A 17,124-nucleotide genomic window follows, 5' to 3' on the forward strand; every position below is an offset into this window, starting at 1 on the left:
ACCGCAAAAGGAAAAAAAAAAAAAAAAATTGAACAGGATCAGGAAAAAAGTGATACAGGAAGATTCCTGAGGAATTGCAAGGATCTGGAAGCCATAAGAGACAAAGATGATGACATCAGGGTTTTGAGACTACATTAACCAGACACTAGGAGAGAGGGACCTGTCCATTTTGGTTTGAGTTCAGTTTCAGGCATGTTGAGCTTGAGGTATGGGCACATCTAGGCAAAAGTGTCCAGTGAACAGTTGGAAAAATCAAACTGGGGCTTAAGAAAGAGCTCAGGAGGTAAACTGGGCAGCCTTTGACTTAGAGGGAACGTGATGAGATTAGGTGCATTACACTAGGGAAAAGGTCATTGAGAGAAGAGACCTGAAAACCTTTGGTATTTTATTCTTGAGCTGTGAATAAGGTGGAAGAAGCACCAGCAAAAGGGTGGAAGAACCCACAAGACCACACAGTATCCATGGGTTTCCCCTCTGAGTGTCTGATATGACAGTTGCCACTTTCTTCCTTGGAGAGCAGAGTATCTGCCAAGGTCAGAAATTTACAGGAAAATCAAAAGAGGAGATGGGGCATGAAAAGAAAGTTACTGTGCCTAATAGGGCTGTTTTAGGAGGCTTGTGAAGGTGAATGAGTTTAAGTTGTAGGTATGTGATAAGGAAATGGAATTGGTGAGGATAAACCACCTCTCTTTTATGCCTAAGAAGCTGAGCAAGTAAGGGAAGATGGGAGATCAGTTAGTAGGTTGAAGGGAGTCTGTGACTATGGTTTTATTTATTATTTTTATGAAAAGGGAGAATTTAGTACAATTGAAGACTTAAAGGTTCTACAGGAGTGGGACATGGACTTCTAGGCTTCCCTAAGACCCTTGCAGAGGGTCTGTGAAGTCACAGCTCTTTGCATAATAACACTAAGATATTTCCATTTCTTTTGCATTGACAGTTGCAGTGATGGTGCAAGGGCAATTGTTGGTAAGACTTCTGATGCCTTAATGCACGTCAAAGTAGGGGCTCCTGCTATTCTAGGGCTACATGTGGTAATTTTTTTTTTTACCAACACCCACTTGCATCAGAAATAATAATTCACTGAAAAATGTCCTTAATGAAGCCCTGAAAATAATGAATTTTAAGTCTTGACCCTTGAATACCCATCTTTTTAATATTCTGTGTGATGAAATGGGAAGCCCGCAGAAAGCAACGTCCACTGTGTGCTGAAGTGTGATGGTTGTCTCAAGGAAAAGCACCTGTGTGATTGTTTGAATTGCAAGCTGAACTAGCCTCTCTTTGAAAAAAAAAAAAGAAAGAAAAAAGAACAGTTTTACTTGAAAGTACAACTGACAAATCAGGGTTATTCAGAATTGGGTATTTGACATATATTTCCTCGAAAAGGAACAAAATGAACACGTCACTTCAATTAAAACAAACAAACAAACAAACAAAAAATCCTGACAGGGATTAGTTGCCAGTAATACAATTTGACCTTTCGAATGAAAATTAGGTTTTGGGGAATTTGCACCTGTCACAAAGAGCTTGATGGCTTCCCAAGACTTTTCTCTTGAGATCTGTGGTGATGTTAATGAATGTGATATTTTTGTGTTGTATAATAAAATGTGTCAGCACTTGCAAGATCTGCAGAACCAGTATTTTCCAAATGACCCAGTGCATGATGTTACAAAATCTTGCATGGGTAAAATCCATTTGAAGCATAAAACAGACCATTGGATTTTACTGTAACAGAGTACAGAAAGTTCACTGATTCAGATTCAGATCAACATTGGAACTAACCTTTAAGAAATTGCTACTTGTCAGATCGGGGAGGTGTCAAAGAAGAATATATGTAATTAACTGGAAAGGTTCCTCCCTTTCCCAACTATTTAATACATTGCTCTCTAAAGCCACAATTCTTCACATGCTTCAACCCATAGAACCTACCCCAACAGATTGAATGCAGAAGTAGGCATTAGAATCCAACTGTCTTCTATTAAATCAGACATTAAAAAGAATTTGCAAAAATGTAAAACAACACCATTCTTAACTTTTTAAATTAAAATACGGTTATTAAAATGTTATTTGTTAGTGTAATTTTTATTAACCTAAAATGGATTAACATAGATTTTCTTAGTTTTAATTTCAAACATGCTAAATAGCAATAGACATAACCCATATAAGCCCAAGCTCTTTGGAGTTCTTAATTTTTAACCGTGAGCTCTGATACTAAAAAATTTGAGAACCACTGGCTCAGAGGAAGGAAAAGAGAGGGAGAAAATTAAAATAGGTGAGAAAATTGATTCACAGACTAATAGTTATCTAGACAGGAGAGGATGAGGACTTAAAGTGGCAGTGTGACTGAAGAGAAAAAGGCAAATTCAGGAAACATTTTGAAACAGGAAATGGTAAGATTTGGTAACAATTTCAGTATGGGATGCATGAGATGAAAAGCCTAAAGATAAACTTATATGATAACTACGTTTTTGTATTCCAGACTAGAAACCAGTTATTGACAGAACCAGGTCAGGGTCGTGGATAGATGCTCCTCCGTAAATAGTATTTTTGGAAATTGAAGGAGGAGGGAATGGCGATGCCTTAGGAGAAGGAGTAAGCAGAAAAAAACAGGAAAATGTTTGTGGAGTAGAAGGCAAGGAAGGCAAGAGGTTTAGCAAGAAGCAGGTCCCAGACAGGTAGAGGCAGAGGAAGGGATTTAACATCAATCAAGGCTGTGTCTCAGTTAACAGACTTGATTCAGAAGTACTGTCTTGGAAGCTGATGTTAAGTCAGTGGTTCACGGTTACATGCTAGTGAATAGCCAAGCGTCATCAACAGTGCCCAGCGCTCTGTTGAGTTTGAGGAGGATGAGAGTGGAGAAAAAGCTTCTCTTGACGGCATTATCACTGGTAATCCCCAGGCACTTCCAAGGTTCTAATAGCGTCTGGCTTTAAAGAAGGCAGAATGATTATATGGGAAATGAAAGCAGTTAAGTGTGGGCCAAGTTGGAACAGTTTGATAGCAGGAGGGGATTTGTTGTCTTGAAGGAATAGTGAGTTCAGAAAAAGTTAAATTAAGGCAGAAAAATTCTAAATAGAAAACTATTTTTTTTTTCGGTACGAGAAATATATGCACATTAAATATAGAAAGGAAGCTATGAAAACAGAAAATGAAGTAATAGTGAGAAAGTGGGCTCTTGGTGTTAAAATTGGTGGAAATAATGACCAATTTCAATACAGTGTTTTATCTCAAAGATATTCGGCTTATAAGATGTTTCTCACATTTGTTTTGAGCTTCACAATCTTTAAGAAGTAGGTGATGGCCACTTCCCTGATGAGGAAATTGAAGTTTAGAGAGGCTCACGCTGTAAGGGATCCAGAATAGCTTTAGTGTGGGGAAGTCTTTTCCTCTGAGCCTGTAGGGGGGGGAGAGTGAGGGGATGGTTATTAAGGGGACAAATAGGTTTGAAGTTAGGATGGAGCCAGTCACCTTGTGGACCGTACCTGGATGTTGGCACCCCAGAGGTGATCTAACAGGTGTGAATAGGTAAAAAGAGCCAGGCAGGGAGTGATCAAAGAAATTCCCTTTGCCTTTCTCCATGTGATTATTCCACAGTGGTGTAATAGCGAGGATTTCATGAGAACGTTATTGGGAGGAATACCGCTCTCCACTTACCTAATGGATTCCTAGGGAGTGTGAGGCCAGGTACTCTCACCTCCAGCTACAGTCATCATAAGTTCTTTGGATATTTAAATCTGTGAGATGTTAAAGCATTGCTAAGAGATGAGGTCTTTCTCTCCATCCCTTATCCCACTGCTATGGGGTAAGGTACACCCATTATTGATGAGTGATTTAATGTTAACTACACAAATGAAAATAGACTATCTAGAGTATCCCATTGAATTTTGGTTTGGGAGTCGTTCTGGAATCATTAGCTCAAAGACAATCCTGTCTGACTGTTCAAATCTCAGTATTTGGTAATTGACTATGGAAGGACAAATACATTTCCATTTCACAGTCGAGTGTATCAGTGTGTGTTCCCAGGCAACTCATCTCCCCCAAAATGGCACTGTCACACTTCACCCAGGGGTCCTTCTGCCAGAATGCAAAGTTCAGCGAGAGACACTCTGTGCGTTAGGGAAGGAAAGACGCGGACAGCTTGACGTGGATTAAGGAATTCAGACCAAAGGCGACTTCTGAGGGGAAGGTCACTAGGATAACAAAAAAAAAAAAAAAAAAAAAAAAAAAGACAGTAAATGACAGAAATCTCAGTGTTCTGGAAAATAAAAGCATCCTCAAAGTATTAATTCTAATTCTAAAGTACACTTAGCATTTAATACATGGATAACTAGCTAAGGCAAACTGTAATGAAAAATAAGTAACTTAAAAGGAAAACTTTTTTTACGTTTTTGACTTTAGAAAAGTTAAAGCAAAGTACTTGATATTTTTTAAATATCCATGAAAAATAGAGATGGAGAAGTTTTTAAAGAGATCACCTTCTCCAGTTTCCTCTGTGATATTTATCCATCTGGAATGGGTATTAGTTGTTGGTATATAGAAATTTGTTTCTAAATCTGTTAGAAAATTGATATTTAAAAATATATTTAAATGGATCTTAAAAGTTGCCCTGCTCACATACTGCAATTCTTCTGGCACGCTGACTCATATTTTTATTTATAATGCCAAGTGCCTTCTAAAAGCACAATTGTGAACAGTGCGGCCAACTAACTGACCATGTTATTGTGCCAAATTTTCATATAAACATTCTGATTTGATTTTTAAAGAACATCTAGCTTACTTGTCAAAAAGGTAGGACTGAAATTTCTGAGTCATAATGGAGGCCATTCAACCATTTAGGCATTTTCCCGAAGTGTAATTAAGAATTCAAAGAGGCCTAAAATAACACTTCTAGTTTTTCCATAAGGAAAAGGGCTTGAGCACAAATTCACCCTTTTCAGCCCACATATTGGATTGGGGAATAGACAATAGAGATTATTCATGAAGGATCACCTTCTTTATTTGGCACACATTACCCATGAGGGGAAAGTATGTAGCTTTGATGGAGGAGAAAGGACAATCCCTTTCTGTTTGCAGGCTCATCGCTCAGAACTCTGCCTGAATACCAATGCGTGTGGCCACCAACATAAAGCCACTAAATGGTAAGAGTCACAGTGTAATAATTTCTAGGGCCACTTTAATATTTTCCTGAGAACATACCAGACAGCTGTCACAAACGTATCTAAAAGTGGGTACTTAGAAATTAAAATGCTGAGTGGATTAAGAAACAGATTCTCCCTCACCACAACACCACCCACATTTAATTACACATCAACCCAAGACCTGACCCAGAAAACCCACGCTGACAGGCTGCATTAACTGTTAGGTTAAACAAGATGTGCTCTGTGTTCTTCCAGATGCAGCTAATGTTGTCGTCCTCTCCACACTAAACTCACCTCTTCCCTAAACCTCAGAGAGCTTAATTGCAGCTGAATTCTTCAAGCACTTTTATTTTCACATTATTTGGTGGCTAACATATACCCCCCATAGGTTATCATTCATATTTCTGGTATATGTGTCTTGGCTTCCCAACTGGATTGCAAGTTCAAGGCTTCGACCACTTTCTCTCTCTCTCTGCTTTAGTACCACACTTTGCATATAGTTGGCACTGAATGCATAGCTATCAATTGACCTGAATAGAAATGGGAACAGAGCAGACTTTAAACATCTTTACTGAGATATAAACGCCTCGCTGATTGGAGGAAGAACAGACAGTTGTAACCATCACCCAATACCAACAATTCTTTCATCGTTTATGACTGGACATCCAGGAACTTAAAGCCATTTCTGTTCTTAAAAAACAACAATCTCCATGCATTAGCCAGAAATGAACTATATACTTTACAGATTCATTCAGAGTAGAAGTGTCAAAGTAAACATGCATCTTTTTCCAGAGTGCATACATTTCACTAATACCCATTTAAAACCATAAAGCATCAGTTTAAAAGAAGATGATTTTCAAACAAGTGTCAACTGAAGGGCTCACAAAGGTGGTGGATTTTAAATCTTTGTAAAAGATTTTCCTCGGGCCTGAAGTGCTTTTTCCCAAGGTCTGTAACAGATGTCCTAGATCTGTAATTTCAGTCTCTGAGGGTCAACTATCCCTTCTGAGAATCTGATAAAAATCATGCACTTTCGGGGCTTCCCTGGTGGCGCAGTGGTTGAGGGTCCGCCTGCCGATGCAGGGGACACGGGTCTGTGCCCCGGTCCGGGAGGATCCCACGTGCCGCGGAGCAGCTGGGCCTGTGAGCCGTGGCCGTTGAACCTGCGCGTCCGGAGCCTGTGCTCCGCAGCAGGAGAGGTCACAACAGTGAGAGGTTCGCGTACCGCAAAAAAAAAAAAATAATCATGCACTTTCTTCACAAAAATTCCAAACACAAAACTATTCATGAAGCTATGGAGCCCAGATTAATAAGACTCCCTTTAAGGCTGTTTATTCCAACAGTATTTCCCTGAAATAGGGCCCAAGTGTGCCTATTGAGTGGCTGGTGGTAGCAGTGGGTTGCAGCAGAAAACTCATGAATTTGGGGTAAAAAAGTTCTTCAGATGAATCTGATGGGCAGCCTGGTGAAGAGCTACTTTTACAGAATAATTCTGCTGAAAGGGCCCAAGCAAGAAAAATCTAATCCTACCCTCTCATGACACAGGAGGACACGGCAGCCCAACCCCCCCTAAAGTGTTATTGCAAGTTCTTGGGCAGCCAGAACCAGATGTCAGCTCTCTGACCTCCGGGTCAATGGACTTTCACATCATGCTATCACACACCACAGGGTTCCAGAAACATTTGGTTTGGATTATTCAATGCTTGTAGCATTTACTAAAAGAAAATTGTGATTTTAAAGAAAGGTACTGGGACAAGTAAATGGTATATGATTTGAACTAAGAAAACCAACTAGAAATGGTATTTTGTAATGACTTAATTTTCCCTGCTTTTGCTTTAGCTCAGATCTCTGTCTACAAAATTGCTTTCACAGTTATGGGAATTACTTCAAGTTCATACATTTTTTTAGCAAGCCCAAGATAACTAAGAGTGCAAATATGGAAGCTGATTTAAAAAGCAGTTCTTTTATTCCGGTATGAGAGATGAATTTTCTATAAATCATGTGGCAGGCAGTTAAGTTCCACTGTTATAGATAGTTCTGTTTGTTATTTGCTCAGAGACAGTTACATATTTTTAAAGTACTTGTAACTGCAAGTCATTTGTCTAGAATTTTCTCTCTCCTCCTCCTCTCTCCAGAGGGAAAAAGGAAAAGGAAAAAAAAAAGTAACCCACTCCTCAAACCAAAACAATCCAACTGATTTACAGAAAGAATAAACATTTTTTCCCCTGAGGTTTCTGAGAAACTTATTTCCTCTTAACCTTTTAATTCCATGAAAGAAAATATTAAATACATGAAACTCATACTACTAGTAATTAAAAGTACTTTACAGATCATCTTTGATTACCACCAAATTCCAGCTGCATCAAAACTGTTACATTGTCTCTTAAATCCTGAAAAAATGTTTGTGATGTTTCACGTGAAAAATAACATAGGAGAATATGTACGATTCAAATGCTGTCAAAACAGAATGTGTCTAAACTACAGACCTGCACACTTGTACACACCAAACAAGGTGTGTAACAAGGGGTTACCCCATGAGAGCATGTGGGAGGCTCTCAGTATTTTATGCTCTTCTGAACTGTTAATGTGTTATGAGCACATACTCCAGTTATAATTTCAAGAAACTGAATAGGAGTGTTAGGCATTATTATGATGCTGATAAAAATAATGCTCTTTTGCATACTAAAAAGCAATATCCTCAAATCTTCAACCCTAGGAAAACTGAAGAGAATTCTCTGGGTTTGGTACTAATATATACCTAATTTAATTTTAGGCTTCATTTTGAGCTTTGACATAGATTCTGAAAGAATCTGAATTGAAAATCTATTCTACTCATTTTGTGTTTTCCCATTGTTATTGATATATTTCTTTATCTTGATAAAATTGTTAGCTGGGGAGGTGTAACAATTGGGGGGTGGGGAAAGGCGATGGCCAGCCAGAATTAGGAAGACAATAATTTGCACTAAACATAAAAGACTATTTGTAGCGCATTTGTTTGGCAATTTGTTCTAGATCTACATTTCCATTTCTGGAAGTACAGATTACAGATAACAGCAATGAGAGCCAGCATTTATCCTCTGTGGTGCAGACTACCCCAAATGCTTTACTCATACTGACACACTAAATCTTCATTTCAACCCTGTAGGGGAACAAAGACAACCTGTCCTAGTGCCGAGAAGGAATTCGAACCCAGAATACCTGGCTTTGGAGCCCAAACTTAAATTCGTTAAAGTACTAGGTTCACATAAGTGATCATTTATATGCTCTTTTTGGTGATGTCAAACTCAAACTTCTTATCATTTGATTTGGGGAAGAAAGTCTGAGATGACTACCTTTCTATACTCCATTTTCCTTTTGGTACAGAAATGTATTCTAGTGTATCTGTGGGGAGGAAGGTGATCTCTGCATCTTACTCTTCCGCCATCTTCCCCAAGGTCAAGAAATGTATTCTAGACTGTATGTGAGTAATATTCTGTAGTGTTTGGTGTGAACAATAAGCTGGAGTACATTTGACACACCTTCACTCTTCACAGCCTGCAGACGTTGAGATCTCTACTACACTGAACTGCTTTCATTTCCAGCCCATACAACACACACGAGATAACAAAAATGTAATTCTCTGGATTGAGCTCCTAACCTAATTCCTTCATTAGAACTTTAAAGCAAAATACAAATGTGATGCAGAAATAATTTAAAGTTGTTCTTGCATGCTCTGAGAGGGAGCTGCCACTATGATCAAGTAAGTTCTATGAAGAATATTTATACTTTTGTTCACAAATGTTGTAGGTCTCCTGCATTTTAGCTGATTAATCAGGTGTTCATGTGTAGGGTCAGATCAAAATAGTGATGTCTGGAACGTCAGTGTGACTGGAAATAGACCAAAAAACACTGTAACACAGCCAGACAAAACCTCCTCCCTGGGTCTTGATGTTCTGGGTGCCAGGCAGATTACTCCAACGATTCACCTGAATATTTTTGGCAGGAATGTGAAACAGAAACCCCAGTTTCGGGAGGAGGGAGGAAGGCTGGCAGGAAAATGCTCTTACAACGGATGATGCACTGTACCATCTGTGTCTGGAGTTTTAAGAGTTTCATTTTGACTTCAACATCTGACATCATGATTTTTAAAAAGTAGAAACAGACATATTATTAGTTACTTAAGACCTTGCTTCCGTTCAAACATCATTTTAATCTCTTGACTCTAAAATGACTCCCTGTACATTTATTAGACTCCTTTAACTCCAAAAGGCAAAAATCTGTCATACATCAGCTGTCACTGTCATGTTCAATTTTCTTCCACAATAAGCTACCTGGTCCACAGCACAGCTACTAAAAACTAACTAATTCAGGTTTGGAGGTGAAACCTCAGAATATATAAAAATAATCTATTTCAGTCTATTTTAACCATTGCTCTTTTGGTTATAGAGGGAAACAAAGAATTTGAACTTTTGGTTTATTAAGTTACATTTAAGTCTCTACTGCACGTTTCCATATAAAATTAAATTTAATGCACACTGCACCAATCATCTGAAGCATTTTAATTCATTTTATGTGTAGCACTTGTGGCCAGGGTAGAGAGTGTGTTTCTTTAGTACTTCCCAAACCTCAGCTACACTTTGGCACATCAACAAAAGAAACCTCACTGGACGTGCTAGCAGCACCACCCCCAGGACGAAAAAGGCCACCTGTGCTCACTGGGGGGCCAGTGATGAACACACCGACAACCTTACAGGATGGATGCCCTCTGACTGCCCATTTCACAAGGAAGTATAAAGAAGGATGACTTTCCTTCCCCAGGTCATGCTGCTTTGTGACAGCTCGAGAGCCAGGAATGGAACCCAGTGGTAGGATGATAATATGTACAATTAGAACCACATGCAGCTGACAACAGGGGAACTTATTTTAGTGAGGCTCACAGGGAAATAGCATGTCACAAAATCTTCCAGGGTAATTTCCCCATTATTAGCTTCAATTTAAAGAAGAGCCAGGCCTTCCCTGGTGGCGCAGTAGTTAAGAATCCACCTGCCAATGCACGGGACACGGGTTCGAGCCCTAGTCCGGGAAGACCCCACATGCCGCGAAGCAACTAGGCCCGTGAGCCACAACTACTGAGCCTGCACTCTAGAGCCCGTGAGCCACAACTACCAAAGCCCACATACCTAGAGCCCATGCTGCGCAGCAAGAGAAGCCACCGCAACAAGAAGCCCACGCACCGCAACGAAGAGCAGCCCTCGCCCACCGCAACTAGAGAAAGCCCACGCACAGCAACGAAGACCCGATGCAGCCAAAAATAAATAAAGAAATTTATTAAAGAAAAAAGAAAAGCCGGGGTGAGCAGGAATCCCAATGAATAAGGGAAAATATGAGAAAGACAAAAATGTAAGCACCTAACAAAATGAACAGTGGGAAAGACCTCCCTTGTCTCATGGTTCTGGCTCAGGGGCTCCTTGTCAGAGAGGCCTTCCTGGAGCACGCCATCTCCAACTGCCCTCACCTCTCCACCACCACTCACTGTTCCTCTAAGTGGAGTTCCTTCCTTCATAGCACGTATCACCTCCTGACGTATTTAGGTATATTGTTTATTGCCTGTGCCCCCAACTGGAAATGTAAGCACCATGAAAACAAGAGCCTATACCTATGTTTGAAACAAAGCAGGTATTTAATCATTATTTGTTGAACTGATACATGAATTAATGGAATCTCTCTCCCCTCATAAAATGTTTTAATTAAAAACACTTCATACCAGTATTTTTTCATTGATCATACACTGGTAATTGTGGTTACAAACAGGGCAGGACTTTTTTTCAGGCCATCCTGTATGAGCAAGTAAATAACTGAAAGACATCTATCAAACCAGCAGCCCCCCAAGACAGCCCCTAAGCCAGTCAACACTAGTATGCTTTTCTTCTTCTAGCCTTAATGAAACTATCAGATAATGAGAATCAGCAGAGCTGCTTATGGATTTAGATTCTTGGCTTTCATTCTACCCATTACCATTCTGAAGCTTCCTCCATGGTTCCAAAAAATAGCTCTGCCAGGCAAAAAAAAAAAAATCCCTACCTCCTGGATTTCCACTGTCCCCCATCCTCTCTCAATCCCAGGACCCTCAGGAGCACCACCTACCTGTGACCTTACCCAGGCTGGTTTTCAGGAAGTCAGGCCTCAGCTCTTCAGCGCTTGCAGACTTCACGACAGAGTTGATTGACGATAAGGCGTTGATGAGCTGGGAGTTGAGGGAGCCAATCTGTGAGTGAGGTTCCCCAAAAGCTTCTGCCAGTTCACTGTAGTTCTCAGCCAGCAGCGCCTGCTGTTCTGCCAGCAGCTTCTGGACACGCTCAATGTAGTGATCCAAGCCTGTCACCATTCTGGACGGAGCCTGGGGCTGGGGGCTCTCCACGAACTCTCCTACAGGCTCGTCCCCAACCCCTACACTCCTCCGGCTGCCGGTCGGCCCCACTGTCAACTGCGGAGGGCCACAAGCTATGGTCCTCATTTTCAGACCAACCAGACAGTTGTCGTTAATACTGATGTGCCCCACGCCTGACTCTTTGGTCTTCACAGAGGATGGCCTGTCAAACCCAGAGGTGCCGGAGAGTACCGTTCCAACTCCGACGGACCGCATCTTAGCGGAGCTGACATCTTTGACGCGGCCTTCTCCAACCGCCACAGTCCGCATCTCCACAGTCCGGGTGCTGGTGTGCTTGTCCATGGTGCTGAGGGAAGTGTTGGTGCAGGACTCTGTGAGGGTAGCTGTCTCGGTGTTGGTGAACTGGGACACCTGTTCTAGAACCGTGCTGCTGTGCTGGCTCGTAGTTCGAGGCACTGCCATGACAGCAACTTCCACCTGGCTGACGGCCTCCGTGTTCACACTCCGGGAGATGCACTCCCTTGGGGAGCAGACGATCACATCGACAGAGCAATCTCCGCAGCCGATGGAGCGGACTTCTTTGAGATTCAGGTTGGTCTTGAGGAGTGTCAGGTCGCTCACAGACTCCTCCGTGTTGCTGCCTGTTTCACAGACGCTGATGTCCATACCCACGCTCTTGTCACACGTCCCCACAGACCGCCCAGTACATCGGTCATGCATTTCCACCCTTTCCTTAACAATCCACCAATTCACGGGCAGCTCAGGCCCCACCATTTTATTCTCACAATCGGGCTGGCAGGAGATGCCTAGGCTATTTGACTGCACACAGGTCCCGACACAGGTGTCAACCACGTCCACGTGACTGCCAGCTATTTGGTCTCTTGTGGGTATCACTGCCTCCACCACCTTGCTGAAAACAAGCGGCTGGGCCATCATAGCTTTGTCAACTTTTTTTCTCGAGCCAGCAGCTTGCAGCTCTTGCTTAAGTTTAGTCATCTCCCGGTCATGGGTGGTTTCTTTAAGCTGTACTTCCAGGCGATAGATCTTTTCCTTTAAGGCTTCTATGGTCTGCTGTTGCAGCTCAATTTCTTTGTCAGCTTCGGTAGTCACTCCAAGCATGGCTTCTGTCACGCTGACCCCAGAATTCCTCGTCGCGGTGACCGTGCCTACAGCAACATCCTTACAGGACCTGGCGCCCCTGTGGTGCACGACAATGCTGTCCATGTTCTCATCAGCACCCACAGCCACAGACTGGCACTCTCGAGGCCGACACTGCCCGTTCTCCCTGAGCTCTGAGGAGGCCTCACAGCTGCTGTCCTGGATCTTCTGCTCCAGGGCCTGCATGTCTGCTGTGAGCTGCCGGAATTCCTTTATCCTCTGGGTGCTCTGCTCTGCCCCCTCCATTTCTCCCTCCTCATAGTCAATGTATAATTCCCCACCACTTCTCTGGGTCCTGGAGAGGTGTTCCAGCTGGGATGCGTTCCCAGCACTGTAGGACCTCTTTCTCACACCACAGACATCGTTCTGGGATGCAGCTCTGTGGTCTTTCAGCTGTGACGCCAACTGCCTTTTCTCCTCTTGCAAGACAGAGATCTTCACCTGGAGCACAGGGATGGTTCGCACCTGCTCTTCTAGCTCCTTCAGGCGTTTCAGGGCAATGGCCATCTGCTCACGGATGTGCTGCAGGTGCATGGGGCTCACGTTGGTCACCGGAGTGGAGATCCCTGAGCTCAGAGGGCTGTGGCGGATGGAACTCCCCATGGAAGAGGTGGTGGCAGCAGCTGGGGCATAGCCACCATAATCCCCATTGCCTTGGTATCCATTCTGATGCTGCTGCATGGTGGAATTGTGGTTTCCAGAACCCATAAATGAGGAGAGGGAGCTCGTGGAGCCCACGCCTCCAAAACTGGCCAGCCTGGGCCTTCGGAACTCACCAGGTGCCACCTGCATGGTGACTCTCTCCTGTTCGAGTCTTCTCCGGGTCTCCATCAGTGTCTTGGTGACATGAAGGTTGTGCTTTGGGAGTTGCGGGGATGGTGGTGGCAGCTGTCGGCTTTCTGGGATGGTAAGAAAAGTGGGTGAGGTCTCCAGAGGGGCAGGTGGCCTTGGGACTGGAGCTGATGTAACTTCACTTTGGGCTAACTGCTTGTTGCCATCACTGCTGGAGGATGAGAGGGACTCAGTGGAAGTCCACACACCTTGATGACCAGGTGCGGCCCTGGTTTCTGGGCGTGGCACAGATGGCTTCCGCCTCTTCTGGATGTTCACTTTCTTGACGGTGTTTCCTTTCTGTATGTCATCTACGTATTTGAGGAAATCTAAGTCTAGTTGATAACCATAGGGGGTCTCCACAAAATAAGGACCTTTTTGTCCCCTGTCATGATCTCCATTCAGAACATCATCTGCTTTTCCTAAGAGAGAAAGAAGAGAATATTATAACACCATGTAATACTCGTAATGGTAAAAACTAACATTTGTCGTATGTTGCAGTGTGGTAAGCTAGTATGATTTAAGAGTTGACAAATCTATGCTCTAACCCTGAATCTACAGCTTACCAACTGGGTGAGAGAGTTAACAAACTTCTCAGAACTTCAGTTTCCCCCTGAGTAAAAATGCAAACAAGTATTTAAATCATAAGGTTGTTAAAAGAATGTAATGAGAAAATGATTTTTAAGAGCCAGGCACACAGTAAGTCCTTACCAAATACTTGATTTTTTTAAAAAGAATGCATTAAAAAGACTGGAAAGCATTTTCAAGTTGATCATTTCTTTTGCCGTCTACAGTCCCTTTGAAGTATAGACAGCAGTCGTTATGACTCCTATTTTATAAAGTGTATTCTGAGGCACAAAAAAGTGAGAAGTCTTAAAGTAACAGACCAAGTCAGTTCAGATCCAGGAAGCCTGGACCTGAGTTCTCCCACCTACTGCTCTTTTGCAGACCATACAGCCTTTCTAACTGGTGGCCAGCGTACCCCAGTGCCTGACCACCCCCACAAGGTCACAATTTGCCTTGACACCTTCCTTGCAGAGAAAGTGGGGACACAGGGAACACTGAGTGATTAACTCCAGCAGCATGGGGGCAAGAACAGTTGGAGGACAGACTTCACTTCACCCATGTTGTGTGTCTTCCCATTTAAAAACAAAACCAAACCCCAAACGTTTTTTCCTCTTTGACTTCTTTTGGACAAAACATTCACTATTCCAATACCTTGTTTTGCATTTGTGATGGATCCAAACAGATGCAAAGGAGAATGAAAATAAGGGCAAACCTATACTCCAAACACGGGATCGTGTGGCATTTGATAAATGCTACTTCTGGCTAAACCATTTAGAAAAGGAAACAGGAATCTTTCAAGGGACAGACCTTACTGCTGACCTGAGCTATGCATTTCAAACTGAAAACCAAGGCCATTTTTGTTTAAATTGTAGGATTAAGTAATGTGTTTTCCTAGAGTCATAACTACAAGATCTGCATTTGAGAGTTATGGGAAGGATCCCAAAGTGATGAGTAAAAATGCAAGCCATCTGTACCCCTGCCCCTCTCCTTGGGTGTAAAAGCCCACCTAACTGCTGTCAAGGTCCAGGTACTGCCAGCAATTTGGATTGCTGGCCTGTCCTTCCCACCCTTGATGGTGCTGAATGTGACACCCGACAGTGTGAAAGCTCTGAGTAAACCTTTTACCTCCACTCTCCCGCTTCCCTCCGAAACGCTGGAAAGAAAAGTACATTAAAGAAAACTGCCAAGCAGAGGAATAAAAAGGTTATTTTCTCTTCGTGTCCTCATTTAAAACAACATTAAATTGTTCTGCCTGTTAGAATCTGGCCATTAGATTTCAGTTTTAAACCACGTGGAAAAAGGATTCTAATTGAAAGAGGTGTTCAACACCAATCATTTTCTAGCCTAAGGAAGGGTAAGCTGATGGGGAGCTCTGCGCCCGGAAACTTGTGCTCAGGCTAACAGAACGTGTCTTCTTTCCTTTTTAACTCCACAAAGGCCAACATGCTCACTCAAAGTATGCAGCCAGACCTGTTTCCAGTGCTGTCTGAAATTCCATCAGCAAAGAAAAACGGCAGGCTTGGGTGTCAGACAGATCTCACGGCACGCGCTGATTCTAAGCTGGGCCGGCCTAGACCCTCCCGACCGGGTGCCCGCTGCCGCCCGCCCCGCTCCCGGGCCGGCGGGGACTGCGCCCCGGGGGAGGCCCTGTCGCCCGCCCGCTGGCCGCACACCTACCGGGCGCCCGCTGCGCTCCCGCCGGCCCGCCGCCCGCACTCCAGCTCGGGGGCCCAGGCTCTCCACCCCGTCAGCGCAGGAGGGTGGACACGGGGGGAGCTCGGCCGGCGGGCCGGGCGCACACGCCATAGGCCGGGTCCTCACCAATGAGGTCGCAGCGGCTAGCCGACCCCACCCCCGGGCGCCCTCAGCTACTCGGCGGCCCCCGCTTTCTGAATGCAAACAGGAAGCCCGGAGCTTTTGAAAACGTGTGTTCTTCTGGCCAGTTTTGCCAGGAGTCAAAAGAAAGCCGGCAGTTTCAATGTCTCCACAGAGAGGCTCTGTCTTTGCCGCACAGGTCCCTTCTTCATGAAAGAGTTTGTGTTCTGGTGTGGAAACTGGCGGCCTCGGCCCTGGGCCACCTGAGGAAGCCGGAGGCACAATGGGTCCCACTGTTCTCTGTGGGTTCCGAGAGCACCCGCCGCGGCATGGGTTCCAGAGCGGGCGGGCGGAAAGCTTCCCAGCGCTCGGCTCAGGACAGGGATCAAGGAGTTATCCTTTAACAGTCATCTCCACTGTGCCTTTGCCACGAGTGACAGTTTCTTAGAAAATAAAATAAAATAACTTTTTAAAAACCACTTTGCTTGTTAAAAAAAAATCACTATGCCGTACACCTATATATAATATTGTACACTACTACAATATTGTAAAGCAATTATACTACAAAAAAAAAAAGAACACGATGAGGAATACAAAAAAAGTGTTATGTACGGACCACCTAAAGAAAAAAAAAGTCACTCATATCTCACCATCTAGTGGCAATTGTTAGTATTTTGGTATAGCGCTTAGGTTTTTCTGTGTATGTCTTTTTAACATCGTTAATTTTCCCACTTAGGCATTTTCATTAGGAAAGGTTAATTTTCATTGATTTCTCCTCAAAAACTTTTTTTTTTAATGCACTAACGTCAGGATTTAAAAAAAAAAAAAAGCACATCCCATTTTTCAGTGAAATTCAACTGGCCCATCTTTAGTTATTTCTGAAGTTCACAAAAGGCACAGGTCATGCTGAATTATCTCTAAATGAACTTCGGACTTCTAAATCTGGGAATCAGGAGAGGTTAGAATTTAACCATGTTAAGCTTGACCAGACTGTTCTAAGGACTTGTAATCCAAATTTCATTCTCCAGCAACTAAAAAGCAAGATGCATTCTCAAGGTGTCATTTTTCCAAACAGTTGTCCACGGTACAAATTATTCTACCATTAAATAAAGACACCTAGTGTCATGATTATTTTATCTTCTGCTTTCTAGTATACCTTTACATACATTAACACAAATACAGCACTTATATGCCCTGATTGATTTACCAACTTTTTCATATATGTTTGTCTTGTCTCTCAGTACTAGA

General features: G+C 43.0%; 1 protein-coding gene across 1 annotated transcript in view; it reads right to left on the bottom strand.

Annotated features, from left to right (window-relative positions):
• KANK1 (KN motif and ankyrin repeat domains 1) overlaps window positions 1-17,124 on the bottom strand; it is a 161,720-nt gene that overhangs the window by 20,282 nt on the left and 124,314 nt on the right. The window contains exon 3 of the mRNA XM_007466760.1: window positions 11,262-13,916. Coding sequence (XP_007466822.1) covers window positions 11,262-13,916 — 2,655 coding nt within the window. The remainder of the gene's footprint in view (window positions 1-11,261; window positions 13,917-17,124) is intronic.

The sequence above is a fragment of the Lipotes vexillifer genome, unplaced genomic scaffold (genome assembly GCF_000442215.2).
Source record: "Lipotes vexillifer unplaced genomic scaffold, Lipotes_vexillifer_v1.1 scaffold948, whole genome shotgun sequence".
Classification (NCBI taxonomy): Eukaryota; Metazoa; Chordata; class Mammalia; order Artiodactyla; family Lipotidae; genus Lipotes; species Lipotes vexillifer.